The sequence below is a fragment of the Schistocerca americana genome, chromosome 3 (assembly GCF_021461395.2).
Source record: "Schistocerca americana isolate TAMUIC-IGC-003095 chromosome 3, iqSchAmer2.1, whole genome shotgun sequence".
Lineage (NCBI taxonomy): Eukaryota > Metazoa > Arthropoda > Insecta > Orthoptera > Acrididae > Schistocerca > Schistocerca americana.
In genome coordinates this window covers 240,825,723-240,846,006 of record NC_060121.1, presented here as the reverse complement: position 1 = coordinate 240,846,006, position 20,284 = coordinate 240,825,723, and the positions used below count along the sequence as shown (strand labels likewise).

The window sequence follows — 20,284 nt, the reverse complement described above, 5'->3', positions numbered from 1 at the left end:
AAGGAAAGACCACGAAAAGTTCTGACTACAGTAAGTTCCAGTAAGCAGGGGTTAGTCTAAATGTAACCAGAAAAAGTCGGTGTAACATGGAGCTATTTGAAGCATTCATTGCAAGCAATATTCCTCTTCAAAAACTTACAAACCCTATCTTCAGAGGCTTCCTGCACAACTATTGCTTATATCAAAATATACCAGATGAATCAACGTAAAAATTACGTATTGACTATTTACCTAAATGTTCTGGAAGAAATTCGCGATGAACTCAAGGGGAGCATTATCTGGATTTCAGTTGACGCAATTAGACACTTGTAGCCGTTACATTGCAAATTTAAGTGTTGGTGCTTTAAAAGTGCCTTCTTCCTATTTAGCGGCCTGCAAAGAACTTAAAAGTAAATCATTCTACGATCGCCAGATTTGTGGATGAGGGTATTAGAAAAAATATTTCCAAAATCTTTAGTAGATGAAAGGGTGTTCGTGTTTATTTCAGATGCTGCCTCCTATGTGATCAAAGCAGAAAAAGCCCCCAGAGTATTTTATCCCAATTTAAGTGACGTGCTTTGCTCATGGATTACATCGCCTTGCTTAAGAAGTACGTTCCACGTTCGTGCGTGTAAATAAACTGATTTCATCCACAAAGAAAGTGTTTCTAAACGCTCATACTCGCATCAAGACGTACAAAGAAATACTACCAAATGTGCCTTTTCTTCCCGAACCAGTGGTACCATAACTCGTTGGGGTACGTTGGGTCGAAGCTATGTTGTGTTAAAATGAACATTTCGAGGTCATTGGGGGAAAGTAAATGACTCCGATACTGCCGGGGCTTTGGCAATTTGCCACTGCAAGGAAGCTTGTAATTACTCCAGAATTAGACATTGCTGTGATTAGCACTCATTTTTCGCATATAACTGCAAGTATCGACAAGCTTGAAACTCAAGGTTTGGCATTGAATGAATCTATTAAGTTAATGAATAAAGTTATTCTTATGAACTCGTCATTGCCGGAGGTATTCCCAAGAAAACTTAAAAGTTTGAAAACATCTGAAACAATAACTCAGGCTTTGAGCCCTTGTGCCAAATTGAAAGTTTTATTAATGGGATGGGTGAACTATTATCAGAAACAGTAAGTGCCAACATAGCACATATTTTCAAATACTGCCCAGTTACCTCAGTTGATGTAGAACGGTCCTTTTCTATTTATAAATACGTTTTGAGTGATCTAAGACCCAGTCATAATACCGAAGATTTGGAACAGTACTTGGTCGTTTGTTTGCAACGGTAGAAAACTGTAAAATAAATTGTAAACGATGGTTTGGTCCAATAGTATTAATTACACGTTAATGCAGTTTAAAAAATTCATGATTGTATGTTTTTTTAAATAAAATGTTACGGAGTTTTTGAGCGTGCCCCTCTGTGCGCAATATATCTCGAAGTTAGTGCTGTACGTATCGATTGTTTCGCTGCGACACGCGCATCGCATCCGCTTGCTACCGATAACAATAGCATAGAAGAAACATTTTTGAAGCAAGGAATGCGTCCCCCTTTTGCAAATTTCTAGAAAATAATCCCAGAAATGCCCCCTTCCAAACCTGTACCAGAAAGTATTCAGAAAATATCAGGGTTCTAAATTTTCGCTTGGCCGGCGCTCTTCCTCGTTACTGATATGCACAGGTTCGACCTTAAGATATAATGCATGCAGTAACTACCACGTTTTTTATTTGATCTTGCATATTTCGATACATTTCATGCGTTGTTAAGCATTTTTCGTGCATATTTTAAGGTTTTTATGATGCATGTAATCCGGTCTCTACTCATTACATTATAGCCACAGCTAAAGTTCTAAGATTTTACGACAAATGGATGTCAAGAATATTGGAAGGTAGTTTCGAAGAACATTTCTGCTGCCCTTTCTGTAGATCGGTGTGATCTGTGCTTTCTCCTAGCCACTGGGCACATTTTTTTTGTTAAAGGGATCTTTGACATATTACAGTATGGTTAATTCAGCCACTCAGTCAGTATGGAATCTGACTGGAATTCTGTCCATCAGACGCTGGAGTTTTGGTCAGTTTTAAGATTCGAGCTGTTTCTCAATGCTGCAGAACTGTCACTTGTCACTCATCTTAAAACGAGGCAATACTTAAGAGATTTCCATTGTAAAGGAACACATCAAAATAATGTTAAGCAGTTATATTTTCTCTTTGATGTCCTCAATTTCAGTTCCTGTCTAATCCGTGAGTGTCTGGATACTGTCGTTGGTGGCATTAACAGCCTTTACATACAACCAGATTTTCTTTCTGTTTAGTTCTTCAATAATATACTGCTACAGTAGTCATCGAAAGCTTCATGCACTCCCTCGTGACAGCAAACAGCCAAATTCCATTCGGCATCTCTCAATTTGTAGCTACACGTTTTGTTTTACATCCATTTTGCAGTAGTTTGTTTCTTTACAGTGACTGTACAACATGGAAAACCCATCACACCGTGAACTTTTCTACTAAATATCTATCCAGTACATGGTTAAAATTTCTTTCAGACTTAAATCATGGTCCCATTACATGTCCCTGCCCTGAGCTACAAGTTCCCTCACGGACATGTGACACTACTGCCTCTTTATCTAGTTTACTGATCATACGAAATTCATATCCTTTTACTTATCCTTCGTTGTTGCTCCAACTGCTTCATTCTCGCTGATGGTGGCTTCATTGTCGACATCCTCAAAGGTCAGGTCTATTTGTCATTGGATGCAATATAACTCCATCATGAATGGGGTTCCAAACTGTCTGATCAAGGTAGTTTCCAGAAAAGGCATTTAGTAATGTTTCGCAGGATGCTGTGTCGCACCTACGACTAACGAAACTAATTACCATAATCTCAGTTGATTGTTCAATAACTGAAGTCTCCTCTGATGGTTACAGCATGGGTATTATTGAGGAATTACGTGCCAGAGAATTGATGTTTTTTCCAAAGTTTTTGGTCACATCAGGCAATGAGTCAGGTGCTTGATGGAAGTATCCAGTCGTAATTTTATGTCACCAATGATAGACTTGCTCGAACAGTCTCACATGCAGCTTCGATTTCTGTCTCAGTGGATTTGAATTTCTTGTATTTTGTGACAAATACACCCTCTCCATATTCCATTAGCCTGTACTTTCTCTGTATCTTCGATCTTTCCATCAGAAAACTGGAATGTTCCAGTTTACCAGTGGTACATGGGGAGAGTCACGTGATTTAAACGAGTGGCAGTGACAATGATTTGGGTTATATTGTGGTTGGTGTATTGACTATTTACAAGTTAGAGCAACATCATCAATGAAAAACTTGAACAAAGCCAAAATGGCAAACTTTGTCAAACTAAATTGACAAAAAATCTTTGGAGGTTGGTTAAGTTAGTAAATGGACAAGTAATCCATCTACCCACTCACTCAGTGATCATACTTAGACAAAGAGAGGAAATGACAAAGCAAAGTCTGAACTTGTTTCATTGCACTAGATTGTACTATGGATCTTCCTTTCCATCATTCAAATGCCAAAATTACAGATATGAGGTACATCAAAGAAGATAATCATTCAACAAAGGAAAAGAGACTGGAGTCAATGCCAAAAACAGAGGATTACTATGAAGATTTAATTTGAACACTCATAAAAACTGAATGAACGTAATTAATACTTATTTTTATACTACACCACATTACAAAACATTAACCTGTTGTTTGTTATATGCTCTGAATTTTCCACTATGCACCCTAATGCAGATGCCCCATACTTCACTGTCTCAATAAATGACAAAATTTCTTGTCATTTGGATGGCATAAGGTAGTCGTACAACAATTTAATATTTTAAAATTATGCTGATGTATAATGTAAATGTTGCAATGTTTGCACACTTGATGACACTAATAATAGTTTTCCATTGTTTAGATTATTCTCGTCTCTATCGAACTGGAGACTATGCCAGAGTCATTAAAGGTGTGCTCATCTATGAAGGAAGAACAGATTCCCAAATAAAAGTCAGAGGACACAGAGTCGACATTTCTGAGGTTGAGAAAGCAGTCAATTCTGTCCCAGGGGTAGATAAAGGCGTTGTATTATGTTATAAACCTGGAGAACTTAATCAGGTAGGTAACAAAAGAATCCTCCTTACTAAAACAACCAGTCTTCTCTCTCTCTCTCTCTCTCTCTCTCTCTCTCTCGATTTTGGCTCTTTATATTGTCTCACCTTCTACATGTAAATGTATTAACTAAACTTCATGCTATATTATAATGCTTCTTTCTGACTGCCGTTAGTCCGTATTTGGGCAGAAGTATTCCGCAGTTGTCCCATAAATGTACGTGGAAGGTATATGCATGAGAGCACTCGCAATCGGCTTCCATTTTTAGTATGGATGAAGTTTCAATCCACTGGAAAGGCTAAGACAGGTCTTATCTCAGAATAGACTGAGAAAATTTCACAGGGAGACGTTACTAGTTGCCTCTTCTCACTATCTGTTACAAACAACTGAAACGGGTGAAAAGTCTGTTTACTGTATAATATTCAATGAGGCAAGCAATATTGTTTGTCACAGTAAAGGGTCTTTCCTTTGGCAGTAAATGATACACAACTTGGATAAATAAATTTTAATGGAAAATTGAAGGTATCCTAAAATGTAAATCTGTGTTAATTTAATAATGAATTAGAAAACTATAAGTAATTTAGTGTCTCCTTGTTCCAGGCCCTTCTAGCATTTGTAACAGTTAGTGAAGAAAATCCATTGACTGCAAGTGAAATTAAGGACACACTAAATGGTTATCTTGCTCCATATATGATGCCAGAGGTAAAAGCAAGCTTCACTTACGTACTTTCATTTTGATTCTACTTTTAGTAATTTGCAGCAAATTCTCTAAAGAAGTTTTATTGTTAATGATCACAATTTTCTTATTAGTGTTTCTTTTTGCATATTTTTTAAGATGCAACTGTTATTTTCACAGGTTTTAGTCATTGACAGCATCCCATTACTTGTGAATGGCAAGACAGACAGGCAACAGCTGCTACGTGATTATGAGGAAATCTGTGTCAATGGTAATACACAATAAAATCAAATGTATTGATATTGTTATGGCATTTCTGGGATGTTATGGGTAAATAGAAACACACATTGTACCAAAAAAATTAACATACACTTCAGGAAATTAGAAACTTGAGAGATGAAGTAAATTTCTACGAACTTAAGATGGTTAATATTAGCCACCTCCAGTTTCCTCAGTTATTACACATGCACAAAACAACCATCTACACACACACACACACACACACACACACACACACACACACACACACACACACACACACACAAGACTGTTGTGAATGGCAGGCTTTTGAAGCCAGTGGTTCCTTCGTCAGGCAGAAGGGTTGAAGGGGGAGGAGGAGGAGGAGGAATGGTGAAAGAAATTGACTGGAGAGGTCTAGGAGAAAGGGTAGATTTTGGGAAAGTCTCCTAGATCAGCAGGGCAGGGAAGACTTAGCACACGGGATGAGAGAGAAATACTAATTGTTGGGGACTGCATCAGGTGAGATTTGAAAACCCCAACAATCCGTCTTTCCTTCTCATCCTGTACGGTATGTCTCCCCTGACCTGGAGTCTGGTAGATTTTCCCAAAATCTAGTCCTTTTCCTTCAGTCTTCTTCCTTCCCCTTAAACCATTCTGCCTGAAGGAGGAGCCACTGGCTCCAAAAACGTGCCAATCACAACAGTGTTTCATGTGTGTGTTCAGCTGCCGCATGGAAAGTAGATCTTTTATCTATCCCATTAAATAATTTCATCAATAATTGATTGTCTTCATTGTTATATGTTTATAACAAGTAACACATACATTTATTGAACAACATTATAATTTTGATCTCGAGCTAAGGAAAATGCAGGCAACCTCTGTCTTAGTGTGAATGACACTCAACTGCTGCTTACTTTAAAAAATAAAACTTAAAATTAAATTTCAGAAAGTGATAGAGGCTTCAATCTGACCACAGAAATGTAGATAAGAATGTAAAAGCAGTCTTATTTTCCTAATAATTAAAGATATATTGCAAAAAGTTGATAAATTCGCCTGACACTTCAGGACACTTTTTTTTACGCAAGAAATACCGTATTCCGAATTACATGCAATGTAAACAGATATCTGGCTTCTAAAATGAAAGCTTGATTCAGATATTAGATGTAAACATGATAAAACTAATTTGGATCAAATTTTGGTAATTATAACATTCACATTTTATCACTATAATGCTGCTGAAGCAAAGTCCCACTTGCTTAGCAAAACAGCAAACTGACTTTTGTCATTTGTGTCAGTACATTCAACAGCAAGATAACTTTTGAAACAATTTTCTTTTTCATTCCCAGGTTCCCAAACTGTCACATCTGAAATTGATTACTCAGGAGTACCAGAGAAACAAATGAATGCAGCAGTAGTGCTTTTTGAAACTGTTGCAGCTGTTCTTGGCAATCCTGTAAATGCAAAGCTGAGTCTTGAATCAAATTTTTATGAAGTGGGTGGAAACTCTTTGAATTCTGTGTACCTTGTAACCAGGCTGAGAGATCGAGGATACATTATTGGTAAGTGAAAATTCAGGTGTATTTCCTATAAACGAGTGATACTATTAATCAAGTTCCAAAATATTTCTTCAGTAATACAGTTAAACATTGCTATGGAGAGCTCATAGAACTATACCATGTGTCATTCATGTTGGACTGTTTTGACGATAAAAGTTAAAATAAAACAATTCATCTTTCTCAGTGAGGTTACATTTGCATAGTGAGGCAGTGGAGTGAGTCATAATAAAATCCTGTTTCTGCCATTCCACTCACTATTATAGCATAATAAGAAATAAATCTGTTAAAACTTCTTTTTTGTGTGTGTTTATTTAGATATCTCTCTCTCTCTCTCTCTCTCTCTCTCTCTCTCTCTCTCTCTCTCTCTCTCTCTCTCTCTCTCTCTCTACTACACAATAAGTGATACTAAAAATCCTTTATTTCTGAAGGTATATCTGACTTCATTTCTGCCAAGAGCTTTGCAGAAGTGCTAGACCGTATGTCTCCAGAGGATGAAAGCACTAACTCGACTACTTTGGCTACTAAGTCCACTGCACTGTCAAGATATAGATCAAGAATGCTTGCAAATCCATACAAAGCCGATGTTGCCAGGTTAGTGGAGCATTTGTAAGAGATTAAAGGAATATTAAAATTGAATGATGCATAATCATCATAGTATTGACAGGCCTGGATAATTTTTCTATGTAAAACTTGAACCCCAAACTTGAGAAACCAGTTCATTATTTCTTTTAAATTTTTATAAAATGACTGGAAACAAGAGTGAGTGAAGCATGAGTGTTAGGTTTATAACTTAATGCATGTCAAAGAGAGGAAGAGGAAAACAATGAATGAATGGGTTATAAAAGAACATTCCTGTAAGAAACGTTTTCCCATACTATAGAGTTTAGATTTTATGGTAGACAATAAGCTTCTAAAAAGTACCTCAGCAACTATATTAGCCATATTATTAACACATTTTTCCATGGTCAGTGTTACATACTCCATAATGCACCCTGAAGCAAAATGTGATATTTGCACACACAAGAATCAATTTTGAAACTGCTCAGATCTTTCTCAACACTTTTTTCTCAACACTTTTTCTCATAATCGTACTGTTCTTCTTACCATTAAGACAATGAAAAAATTCTCATTCAAAATTTAAGTTCCTGATCCTACTAGCGGGTGCTGATTGCATGTAATTTCCTTTTTTCCCCTTTTGTCAGACATTTTTCTGTTTTCATAAATTATGCCATACCTAATGTTTCCAACTTAATGAGCAACTTATACTTTCTCATTTGTAATTTGGTAAGCTTTTGTTATCCATGGATTTGAAATAATTTGTATTTTACCATTTTTTTCTATATTGTATTATTTATGGTGTGAAAGATTCTTCATGTCTGCTTTCCATTTTAGGATGGTCACTGACAGTTTCTATGAAAAAGCTGACTTGGAGCAGTGGCTAGTACCACGCATTCCCAGAAGTGATTATGAGAATCTAGTTGACGCTTTGTGGCAACCACTTGTAGAAAAGAACTACAGGTATGTGTTTCATTAGATTCAATAAGTTATTTCTTTCACCTCTAGAAAGTATAATGTAATTTGAGAGATAAAAAAATCTACTCACAGAGTACGGGCAGGGGTACATGTATAAAACGTATTAAGTGTGCAAGGAGAGGGTTCCTTCTTATAATGTCCGGTATGTCTCCCCCGACTAGGGACACCAGGTGACCTTTCCAAACTGGACCCCTTTTCCTAAATCTCTCAAATCCTTTTCCTTCACCTCTCCTCCTGCCCCTTCAACCCTTCTATCAGGAGCTGCCACTGGCTCTGAAAGCTTGCTTACATAATACCTTTTATATACATTCCCCTGCTGCCACTTAATGAGTAGACTTTTATCTATCCAAGTACATTATACTTCCACAAATTCATTTTTTCTCCTTTGGGACGACAGATTAGAACATTTTATTTTATACAGTGCATACTAAACTATCCATTATGATCAAAACAGATACTTAGTAGCTAACACACTGGACTACCATTCAGGAGAAGCAACATTCAAAGCCCCCATCTGCCAGTTGAGATTTATGTTGGACTTGGTGTCCTTTAAATCACTTATAGTGAAAGCCAAAATGGTTTATTTGATAATTGGACAATTTCCTTTCTCACCATGTTTCAGTCAAAGCTGATTCAGTTTCTATTAATCTCATTATCAATAGTGTCTAAATTCTAATCTTTTGTTCCTCATGAAATGAATCCACTAACATAATAGAAAACTTACACAAAAGTATGGGCATTTTATAGGATTTTTTCACATATGTTGTTACTTTATGAGAAATCCAATGTCATAAAATAACTAAGACCAAAACAAGTGTACATAGTACACTGTGAAGTTTCAAAAATTGTTCTTGTGAAAAATAATTTGTAGTAAAAGGACATGTGAATGTTGACAGCACTACGCAGGAGCTGCTGTTGTTGGTGCTTCAGTTACTACTCCCAACACAACCACCTAAAACTATTAAAACTACCACTATTGCCAACACCATAGACTCTGCTCAGACTGCATAATTCATTATGATAAATGTCATAGAAATCATTCTCATTATTGAGAAATATGGCAGTGTTCAAAGAACTGAAATCACAGTCAGGAGAAATGGATTGGTACCCTGTCAAGTTGTATAGATTTTCTGTTGCGTACAAAATAATTCGTGTGAATCTAGTAATTGTTTCTTTGATAAGCTTATGAGCAATTTCTCCTCAAATACTTCTCCAGCATATCTAGTGCCCCAACATGGCATTGAATTTCAGCTCAACTTAACAGATGAGTTAATAAGGAAGAAACAGAGAGAACATAATGTGGCAAACAAAATATAAGGATGATTGTTTATGTGGCTATTGTCCCTGTTTCTCCAGTAAAGAGGGACTTAAAAACATTAATATGAGAAAAGAGCAGTGCTGCCTTTACCATACGGAGAATTAGGTTGGTTTGAGAGCCAAAATTTTGAGAGAATCTGTAAAATTTTGGGTGTAAAAGACAAATGTCAACAAACTGGGATTCACATCTATTTACGTTGTCGACAGATTGCCTCCTGAGCAGCTTCACGTACTTTTTCTCCCACTTTTCTACCACTTTTCTACCACACATACACCAATTAAGTGCAACCCCACTCAACAATTACATACACCGATTGACAATCCTCTGATAGTAGCAGCTATGCCTGTGCCACTCACCGTTATGAGAGGTGATATCCTCAGCCTTTGTTAATCTGTCTTTTTTCCATTTTTCTTACAATTAAATTGTATTATCCATCCAAACAACACAATAGTTAAATTTAGAACAATTTTTTTGTGGGGGTGGGAATATAGTGGGATCACAATGAGTAATGAAGGATTCCACAAATCATATTCCTGATCTATGGGTTGAACATACATAGTGCTGTCTGTGGAACAGACGCAGGAACACGTTTCATAGTTAAAGCCTGTGGAACACAAAATCTGTCAAATTTTGTCATTCTTGTCTCGTGCAGTCTCATGCAGCCTTTGTGCAAGGCGTTGTGTGTATCTACATAGGTTATTCTTCTCACTTGCCATATTTAAAATGTATATCTACCAGATGCTATGATGAAAAAGTTTTCCTTTTGCTTTAAAATTTGCTGTAACTTTGACTTTACATTTCTCAATAATTTTCTAAATAATGATTAAGTAATAATTTATCTGCATGGGTTACATTGTATAAAAATTGTTTTCTGAAAAATAGTTTAAATTATACCTGTAATAAATGTGAAATGCACATACATATCATCTCACTATGTCAGTGTTCCTATGGCTATATGATGGACTAATTTGTTCCAGCAGCAAATAATAATCTTTAGTTTCATCAACAACACAAATTACTAATTAGCTGGCACTGAAAGAACTTAAAAGCATGATATCTGAATGCATTTCTAATATTCACATGCATCATAAACCATTTTAACATACTTTACTGTATTGAGGCATACAAGTTTAACTATACTGCTCTTTATTCATATGATATAACTAATAACTTCTCCTTATTCATATGCTATAACTAATAACTTCTCCTTATTCCTCCCATTTTTCATTTTTTTTCTTCCTTGGTTGTAACTACACAGTTAGTTCCTTATCTCCATCACTCCCATTTCATTTTTTGGCACTTCTGCTTTTCACATGCTACTTCACATCACCCACTTTCAGGGTTTTTCCTCATGTCACCATTCTATTCCTAACCAGTGAACAGCATCACTATACCCTGTATCTGGCAAGTTTCATTTTGTTTGGAATGTTCATTATAAGCCATTCAATACATTAAGACATTGGCCTTGTCAACATGTAAGATACAGTTAATAAATTTCAAACATCTTTATAAGTAATGAAAAGTATGATAAGAAGAGCAAAATGCCAATTTTTAACATCTATGCTAACGGTATTGCTGAAAAGAATATATGGTACCTACAACATGTACTAAGTAACTAGCAAGTACTTGGCTTCAGGATACGAAATTCTAAATACTGCTGGTAGTCACATATGAAAATAGAAAACTGTCCTTTGTTCAGAAAAGAAAGAGGAACAGACTGGAGAAGGTTAGAGAGAATAGATAGGTCACTCTGACCCAAGACTTGGAGGGAATTTAATATTATTATTCTAGTAATTAAGCATTACAGCAATAGACAACATGGCGACAAAGAATCTGTCCCCTCCTCCTCCTTTCTAAGCTTCTCCAAACTATACCTCTTTCCCTCCTGAGTAAGAAAATAAGTTCTGCTGGGGCGTATGATAGCTTTTCTAACTTTCATTTGTGTCTGTCAGCAGTACCCAGAATTTTAATTCCTGAAGGTAAGTGTTAGAATGGTTGACTATCTCCTTGTAATACTATAGTTTTATCAACTGAACTTTCCTTTTAATACTAAAATATGTTTACTCACTTTAAAATTTGAAACATATTTCATTTTCAAAGCAAATTTAAAGTTTAAATCATGACAGTACCAAAATTATGTTGCAGTTTCATTGTTGAAAATGAAAATGGTGAACCAGTTGGAGTAGCATTTAACTTTGATGCACATGACGAACCACCTGTTGAAATACATAGTGACCTCATTATTGTATTTGATTTTCTGGAATATTTGGAAGGGCCACTGAGGTAAGAATGAAAATTATGAACAATATTTGTCATAAATTCATTAAAGTAATTTCCAAAATACAAAACAATAAAATCTTATGTCACCAAGTGACCAACACATTTAGTTTTCATTTAGTTCAATCATACATATCTCTTTGCAAATAAAATAATAATTTTTTCTCTACCTAGGGATCGACAACTACCACAAGGTAAGGGTCAAGTACTGCACAGTTTCATGATGGCCACAAATCATTCCTTGAGCTATCAACAAAATGTTGAAGTCATACAATTTATGGAAGAGGAAGTTATGAGACTAGCCAGGAACAGAGGATTTGCTGGAGTATTTACAACCAACACAAGTCCACTAACACAGGTAACAAAAAGCTGTTCTTATGTAGTAACAGTTAAGATAGCATTGGCACATGTTACATATATAACGTGAGGTACAAAATCTTACTTTATAGGAACCTACATAACATGCTAAATACTGCATTTAAGCAACTAAATAAATCCAGACAAACTAAATAAGATGATTAAGGCAACAGCTGCAGATCTGCTTATCTAGATTTTCGCAACAACTGTTGTAATTTAGCAGATCAGTGTAGTTTATGTAGACAAGAGAGTTGTGTGAAATGTTCATATGCAAAAATAGAAAAGGAAAACTGGAAAGATTAGCATATAATTGTACAAAAATGAGAAAGAGGCTAAAATGAACATATACGCCCAGAAACAATGGAATCTGAAGATGATCATGTGATAATCAAAATGGATCACCATTAATAAATATGCTATGTTGTCTAGACTGTGACAGTTAATTTCAAAGTCAGTAGAAAAGTCAGCACATATGTTGAAGGAATAGCCTAATGTGCTTCATTGATTTACAGGCATTGTGTTGAATGGTGTTGTGTAAATGGCACAGTATTTCCCCAAGGTAACTGCCTATTACCTGCATGTGCAACTCAGAAATACCTAGATACTAGCTGTGGACCTCAACAGACATGCATGGCAAGGTGTTGGTGTCTTTCTTACATATCCTGGCTTCAATTCCCCAACTGTGTTAACTTGTTGCACTCATTTGTCTGAGGCCATTGATGCCTTAGTGTTGTTAGTGTCAGTTCCCATGCACTGCTGAGTTGAAATTTCATGTCCCTGTTTGATAAGTCATTATATATATCTAAACTGACTGCTTCTTAAATGGTTCAAATGGCTCTGAGCATTATGCGACTTAACTTCTGAGGTCATCAGTCGCCTAGAACTTAGAACTAATTAAACCTAACTAACCTAAGGACATCACACACATCCATGCCTGAGGCAGGATTCAAATGTGTGACCGTTGCGGTCGCTCGGTTCCAGACTGTGGCGCCTAGAACTGCAGGGCCACTCCGGCCGATGCTTCTTAAATGCTGGAGGTGTAGAATGTAGAGGCAAATGAGAGGATCTTGGTCTCTTCGTACTTCATGCCATGACTCATATCAAGACAGTATTCAGCAGCAAAAAGATATTTTTTTCTGGCTGATCCAAGAAGCAGTTGAAATACATATTGCTAAAGACTTAACAGAGACATGGGATTTAAACTCGGCAACATGCGGGAACCAGCATTGTGACAGTAAGGTGGCTTTTGCACCAGACAATTGAAAGTAATGAGTTGACAGACGATGCATCGAAGCCAGGACTGTAAAGCTGGTCACAAACACCTCACTCGCACATGTTTCGGGGTCCTCAGCTGGTGTCTCAGGTGTCTTGTACTATGTATGTGTAGTCTGTGGTCTGTTTCTCCAGCAAATGGCTCGATTATATCCCTGCCTTTTCTGGCAAACCAGTGCACAACTTGGTGAGCCACAGCAGCAAACATTGCACCTTATGATAATGGACAGCTGTCACATTGAAATATTGTGCAGTTTACAAATCACCGACATAGGCAATAAACGTCAACCATTCAGGCAGTTACTATGTCAGAAAAGCCTCAAACAGCACATAAAAACTGTAAGCTTTATGGATTAATTTGGAGGAAGCGACAAGGTCGAATGAACTGGAAAGACAAACTGGGTGAAGCAAATAAAAGTTCATTCCAAATATTTTCTAAACCTCTCTGAAGGGTAGGGAAACTGTCTTAATTGCAACAGATAAATGTACTAGAAGTTGGAGAAAGAAATATGTGAACTGAAATGACAGCTGTCCTGAATAGTGTTACAAAACAAATTTTAAATTGTGTGTAATTGTGGAGACATTAGTAACAAGCAACTGAGGTGGCAATCTTTCACTGTTTGTTCAGAGTAATCTTTGACCAGCCATGTTCCATTAGCCCAGCATACACTCCGTAAAGACTAAAACAGCTCTGTCTCATTAACTATCCTAATCCTGTTGGTGGATCATAATTTCCATTAAAATTCATTCTATAACAAGTACTGGTCCCACAGCATCATGAAAGGGTTTTAGTGGAATTTCTAGGTAGTGGAGAAGAGTTAGTGTCAAGCAGTATCTGTGAAATTGTTAGATGGCTGATCTGCTAAAAGTAATACCTATTGAAATGAGGTCTCAGTGAAGTTTGGGTCTAGAACACAGTTTCATAATATTTAACCTGTAATAAGAATGTCAACTGATATCTGACACAACTTTCATTCTAGTTTCAAACCAGTGAAATCAGATGTTCCACTAAATGATTGCAAACATTCGACCATGCCTGTGTCTCTATATCTGCCATTATTTTAGTACAGAAAGTAACGGCAAAAAGAGAACACAGCTTGATAGATGTTAGACCCATACCTGATTCAAAATCAATGCGAGAGTACTCATGTGATTTGTAATATACTTGAGATGTAAATTTTGCCTGTATATATAATGGTATTTCTCTTCGCATAAAATGCATTTGTAAGTTATTGAGCTTTGAGAAATCTCCTTTTTCTGAAGATAGTGAAACGAGAATAGATATGCACAAATTTAAATGCTTGTATTATATAGCAAGCCTTGACACATAACACAAAAGCTGTAGGAAGTGACAGAACAAAAAAAATTTACTTTGGTGTGAGCCTCATCACAGTTATTCCCCAGTGACCATGGCATCCCTTCCATGCTAAACTCTCTTGTCTTAAGCAAATGTCTTGTTTGAAGTTTCCTCTTTATTGATATTTACAGTTACTGCTTGTTAATAGGAACCTGATTGCTTGTGATCTTCTTTTGGCTCTTTAAAGCTTTAAACAGCAGAATGTTTCTGGTGAGAAGCAGCAGTATTTTCCTCACCTCTGATTTAAGATGTATCACAACATTACTTTTCTTTTCCCACCATTCAATAGTTACAAAAGCTACACAATATTGATTTTTGATCTTTTGTTGGACATCATAGTCACTTGACCCATTCTTGGCAATGATACGGACAACGCCAACAGGTTATACACAGTAAAAGCATAACCAAAAGTAATTCTAATCGCACCTTGGAGAAATACTTTCATGTAGTCAAAATATGTTGACAGTTTTTGTATTCCAGTAACTAGAGTGCAGAATGTGGGCACTATAAACTGGCAGGTTGCCATGGCTGTAAACAAACTGGAATCGAACTACATGGGCAGAGGAGCAGTGTGGGGAAACAAACCCCACTTCCCTCTTGCACTACAGCCACTGTACACTCAAGTTTTCTTTTTCTGTCAAAGCAGAACAGACACATGGTCTCATGGATCACCAAGCCTTTCTACTGATGTGAGGATCCTTATCAAACTGTGATGGACCAGGACTGGTCTCTCCACTCATTTCAACATAAGAAAGGAAAAACGAGTGACATGCAGCAAAAATTATTCTGTAATTGCTACTATGCAATTGCTTGCTCAGGTTGGCAGTTTCATTAATGAGGTAGTTCAAACAAACGTCTACTGGTATTTGACCAAATCACAGCTTGAAACACCCTCCATCCAAAACTGTCATATTAAGAACTTCAGCTAGCAGACATAAGTATTTCTTTGTTCTAAGATGCTAGGTGCCAGGGTTGGATCTCGCACTTCGTTAGCTGTGTGTATATTGTACAGGCTATTAAACTGGCCATAACTGGTATGGCACCAAGGAGTCAAGCACACTGATACATCTTTTCATTCACACATTTTTTATTTTCAAACAGTTTCCTATGCACATTCTTTCCAATTGAGCTTTAATAGATGATGTGCAATAAGAGTTACGAAAAACTGGGGGGGGGGGGGAATTTTGGTATTTATATATACAGGAAATAAAGCTATAATGTGGAAGTAAAGCTATGATGTACTATGTCTGATAAAATAGTTCATCTGCTATAAAATAGCATTTATTAAGTGATTATCCATCTTTCCTTCTATATTCACATTTGTCCCAAAATGCAAATTTTTAAACTCTACTCGTTAATAATACATACTTTAAGTTGGTTGTTCCTGTTTTCATTCTATATAACTTCCTGTTTTAAATGATTTGTTAATTTACAGTTTGCCATTTCATTTTATGTCATTTAACTTTCTCCCTTGATCTATCGTGGTTTACTCTGACTTCTGTTAACATTTTCTTCCTTGCATGGCACCTGACTCACTGATTCCAGTTTATTTGTTGGTCTATATTTTGAATATATTTAAAGCATCTCATTGTTTCCTACTGAATTCCATATTCCAGCACTTTATCTACACTTACAAGCTGAATTCCAAGCAATTTTTCTTTCTCAATTGTGTACACATTATATTACTTTCACCTGAAAGGACAAATGATCTCTCACTGTTTTCTGATTTTGTGTATAATGTGATAATGTTCTCATCATTTGGAGAACTTTTTGAAGCCATCACTCTCAATGCTCTGCATCTTCTGAGTTTTAAATGGGCATTCGAACTATTATTATTGGTGATAGCATATGGTTGGATGCCATATGAATGTAATTACAAATTTTGGCTCATTTGTAGCTGTGAAATCTAAATAATGAACCTTATTGTTTCAGCAACTTGGAACTGATGTGTATGATTACAAAGTCCTACTCGACTATCAGGTAAACACTTATGTGGCCCCTGATGGGTCAAAACCATTTGGAGAGGCTCCTGACTGGCAAAGGGCTGTCTGCTCTTGGAGACCTGTTTGAGGAGCAGGGTAACAACTGCAGTTTTTGAACAAAGCTTCAGAACTTGCACAAAAAGACTGCACTGTGCATCATCATCATCATTTGTAAATTACTCCTGCTCCATAATATACATACAATAAAATATTAGCAGTGATGAAGCAGTATGCTGTAGACATTAGACAAATTGACAAAGGTACTAATTAAATGTATCCTGCACAGATGTATACACACTTCTTTTGAAAATCTTCAGTAGTTTTTTAAATGTGTTACAAAATTGTGTGACAAAGTATCTGTAAGTACAAGTTAAGAACTTCAAGATGTCTGTAATTTCAGTGCCTTATTTCTGCTAATATTTATCTCAGTGTAAATACTCAGTATTTATTTAAATAGTATTATGTGACTGACTGAGTTGCTTGCAGTGTACATGTAACACCATAAGAGAAAACAATTAGACAAGAACAAAATGCTTTTCAAAGTGACCATAGTGCACTTAAATGCTGTACAGTAATATGTGATACGACTCTCAGCAAATGATGGAAATAAGCAAATAGTTCACTATTTTATACTTGAACTGTAATGTAAATAAAATATTTTCAAGTAAAGGTATACACTTTTATTAGCAATGCTTTCCCCTGTGAAAAAGTGTTTATTTCAAGCCAAGATATAATACAAAACTTCTCTCTTAGTTAAGAAATAGCTTCTTAACTGACTGCTGACAGTCTGAACCTTTCTAACAAAGTAAGTATACACATTGTGTGAATCCAGAGTTAAGAAATGTATTGCTTGGGTGAAAAATACTCAATTCTACTTTAACTCAGTTAAGTACCTTGTATAAAAATGTCAGCATTCTGTATAATCAATCTCTCTCTCTCTCTCTCTCTCTCTCTCTCTCTCTCTCTCTCTCTCTCTCTCTCCCCCCCCCCCCCCCCCCCCCCCCCCACCTCCAATCTCCCACTGCTTCCTCTCCCTCTCATGTGCCCTTTATATCACTGTGAGTGACTGGTGGTTTTCATTCCTGTTTTGTGTGTATGTCAATGACTCAGCACTAGTGGTAGTCAATGAGTAATCTCCTTTACTCCAAAATTATTTACATTATGCCAGAATTTCCCCCACCACTTTTACATAAGAATAATGTATCATCTTCGGTGAAAACAGGTACCAAAATGGGGAAATGTAACACATCATTTGCAGCTGCAGTGCATAGACACAAGTAATATTAGAGTGTAGCTTTATCCTTCAAGTTTTTACACTCTTTCTAGTGTAAGTACACTCCCTCTCACATGCAAAGACACAAATATGTGAACACTTCGCCTTGTGGTCACTACAGCTAAACATCCCGGGGTGAAATAGTGTTTCAAATTCAGGGGTTTGGAGGGTAGTTGCATTGTGCCGTTCAGTTTTGTAATAGGCCATAACTGTGGGTGGTAGAGAAGAAGAAAGAAGTGGAAATAGAATGAATGCAAAATGAGAAATTAGCTGTAAATAAGAATAGGAAGACGGTGACAAATGTATGACAAGAAGTTGTGTTACATGAATGGAAGAGAGCCAAACGAGCGTCATCACAGTAATGGAAATTAACTGTTTTGACTTGCTAAAGGAATAGTCAGGTTTTCAGCACCATACTGACTAAGTAAATATTTCTGATTTGTCAAGACAGAAATGAGGATGACACCACTTCCAGCAGAACATTGCACATGCATACTGCTCACATAACCCAAAACACACAGATGTTTGTCAGCTCCCCTGGACAACATGGTAATGGTACTTTTCCCCAGTTTATCATGTGCGGAATATTTTGTTGCAGTATTCGGATTGATTACATTACTAGCAACATCAAAATACCAAGCAGGTATTTTTTCAGGAAATGAAAAAATCTCAAGTATTATGTAATGTTTGTTTCCCACTAATAAGTTTTATTTGACCATAAATACAAATGTAACTAGTACTGGAAAAGAAAACTTTCAAATTAAATACAGAAAAAGAAAAAATTAAATGTATTAAAATTTAATTACAACATATGTTTCTGTTAAAATATGGTATTTCGTATCCATATAAAGAAGCATAGATAAAAGATCTTTCTTTTTTGGCAGTTGGTTTAGGTGATGGATTTAACTGAGGAAAATCCTCCACACAGGTCACATTTTGCATTGTATACCATTTCTTGAAGATTCAGTAAGCATTCCATTCCTCAATTTCACTGAAGGTTTTATTGACCAGAATTTCGTTGGAATGCTCACTGTAATTCAAGAGTGGGGTCAACTTGAATTTGCATGTACTGGTGTGCAGATCTGCTAGAGCACCCACATCAAAAAGTCTAGAAATAACCTCTTTTTATTCATTCTCCTTATGTTTGTACTTATATTTGTATGTTACCTGCAGTAAAAAATACGGGGTGTATGTAAAGTCTGAGAACACTTTAAATTACTTATTGCACAAGAACTAAACATTTTACAGATTATACATATGTCATTTTGAAGAGAGACCCTGAAAGATTTGATTTTTTTTTTTTTTTTTTCCGTGTATACCGCCACAGCGTAGCTGGGCAATTTGCCCATAGTCAGCTCCTTTCAAATGTCTCTCATACGTGCTCCGGGATGTCCACTTCTCTTTGCCGGGCACAAGCAACCTGTCATTACGAATTTGTTGTGCCACTGGTAAATGGCCTTCCTCGTTGGTCGCTTCCTACCATATTTGGTTCTAAACATCCATTGAAAAGCTGGAACACACTTGTTTTTGTCGAACTCAAACACACACAAAGCTTGCTCCACACCTGAACTCGCCACGTTTGCAACTAGTGCTGACTATCGGCAAATTACTAATCTATGCTGTGGCAGTATGGATGAAAAAAAAAACTTTCATGGTTTCTATTCAAAATGACATATGTATATCTGTACAATGCTTATATCTAAAAACAAAGATGATGTGACTTACCAAACGAAAGCGCTGGCACGACGATAGACACACAAACAAACACAAATATACACACAAAATTCTAGCTTTCGCAACCAACGGTTGCTTCGTCAGGAAAGAGGGAAGGAGAGGGAAAGACAAAAGTATGTGGGTTTTAAAGGAGAGGGTAAGGAGTCATTCCAATCCCGGGAGCGGAAAGACTTACCTTAGGGGGAAAAAAGGATGGGTATACACTCGCTTGCGAGCCGCGCGCACGCGCACACGCGCACACACACAGTTTGGTTCATGTGCAATAAGTCTTCCCGAAGTTCATGTACACCCTGTATCAAAATACTACATAAAATAAGTCATACATTTCTCACTATTATGACATTTGCAGGTTTAATTTATAACAGCAGTATGAAGCAATACAGTTCAAAAAACATGTATTGAGGTTATAAAGATGGTATGTACTTACCATAATGGACTTTTTGCCGATTCATTTATCCCTGCTGATGTAGTGTAAGCATTTCCATGAACTCTGAAGTTCTTCCTAGAAGCTGTTTGTTGAACTGAACCATGCAATTGTTCATGCATAAAGTACAGAGAACAGAATGTACAGAAGACCTCTACACTAACAGTCTGTGTGGATGGC

At 36.5% G+C, this 20,284-nt stretch overlaps 1 protein-coding gene across 2 annotated transcripts in view; it reads left to right on the top strand.

Annotated features, from left to right (window-relative positions):
• Positions 1-17,346, top strand: part of LOC124607151 (mycosubtilin synthase subunit C) — a 136,785-nt gene extending 119,439 nt beyond the window's left edge. For both annotated transcript variants that reach the window (XM_047139360.1, XM_047139359.1), the window contains exons 8-16: positions 3,915-4,111; positions 4,706-4,807; positions 4,962-5,052; positions 6,368-6,580; positions 7,006-7,168; positions 7,970-8,095; positions 11,574-11,711; positions 11,880-12,063; positions 16,624-17,346. In XM_047139360.1, coding sequence (XP_046995316.1) covers positions 3,915-4,111; positions 4,706-4,807; positions 4,962-5,052; positions 6,368-6,580; positions 7,006-7,168; positions 7,970-8,095; positions 11,574-11,711; positions 11,880-12,063; positions 16,624-16,761 — 1,352 coding nt within the window. In that variant the 3' untranslated portion in view covers positions 16,762-17,346. The remainder of the gene's footprint in view (positions 1-3,914; positions 4,112-4,705; positions 4,808-4,961; positions 5,053-6,367; positions 6,581-7,005; positions 7,169-7,969; positions 8,096-11,573; positions 11,712-11,879; positions 12,064-16,623) is intronic.
• Positions 17,347-20,284: the final 2,938 nt, after the last annotated feature.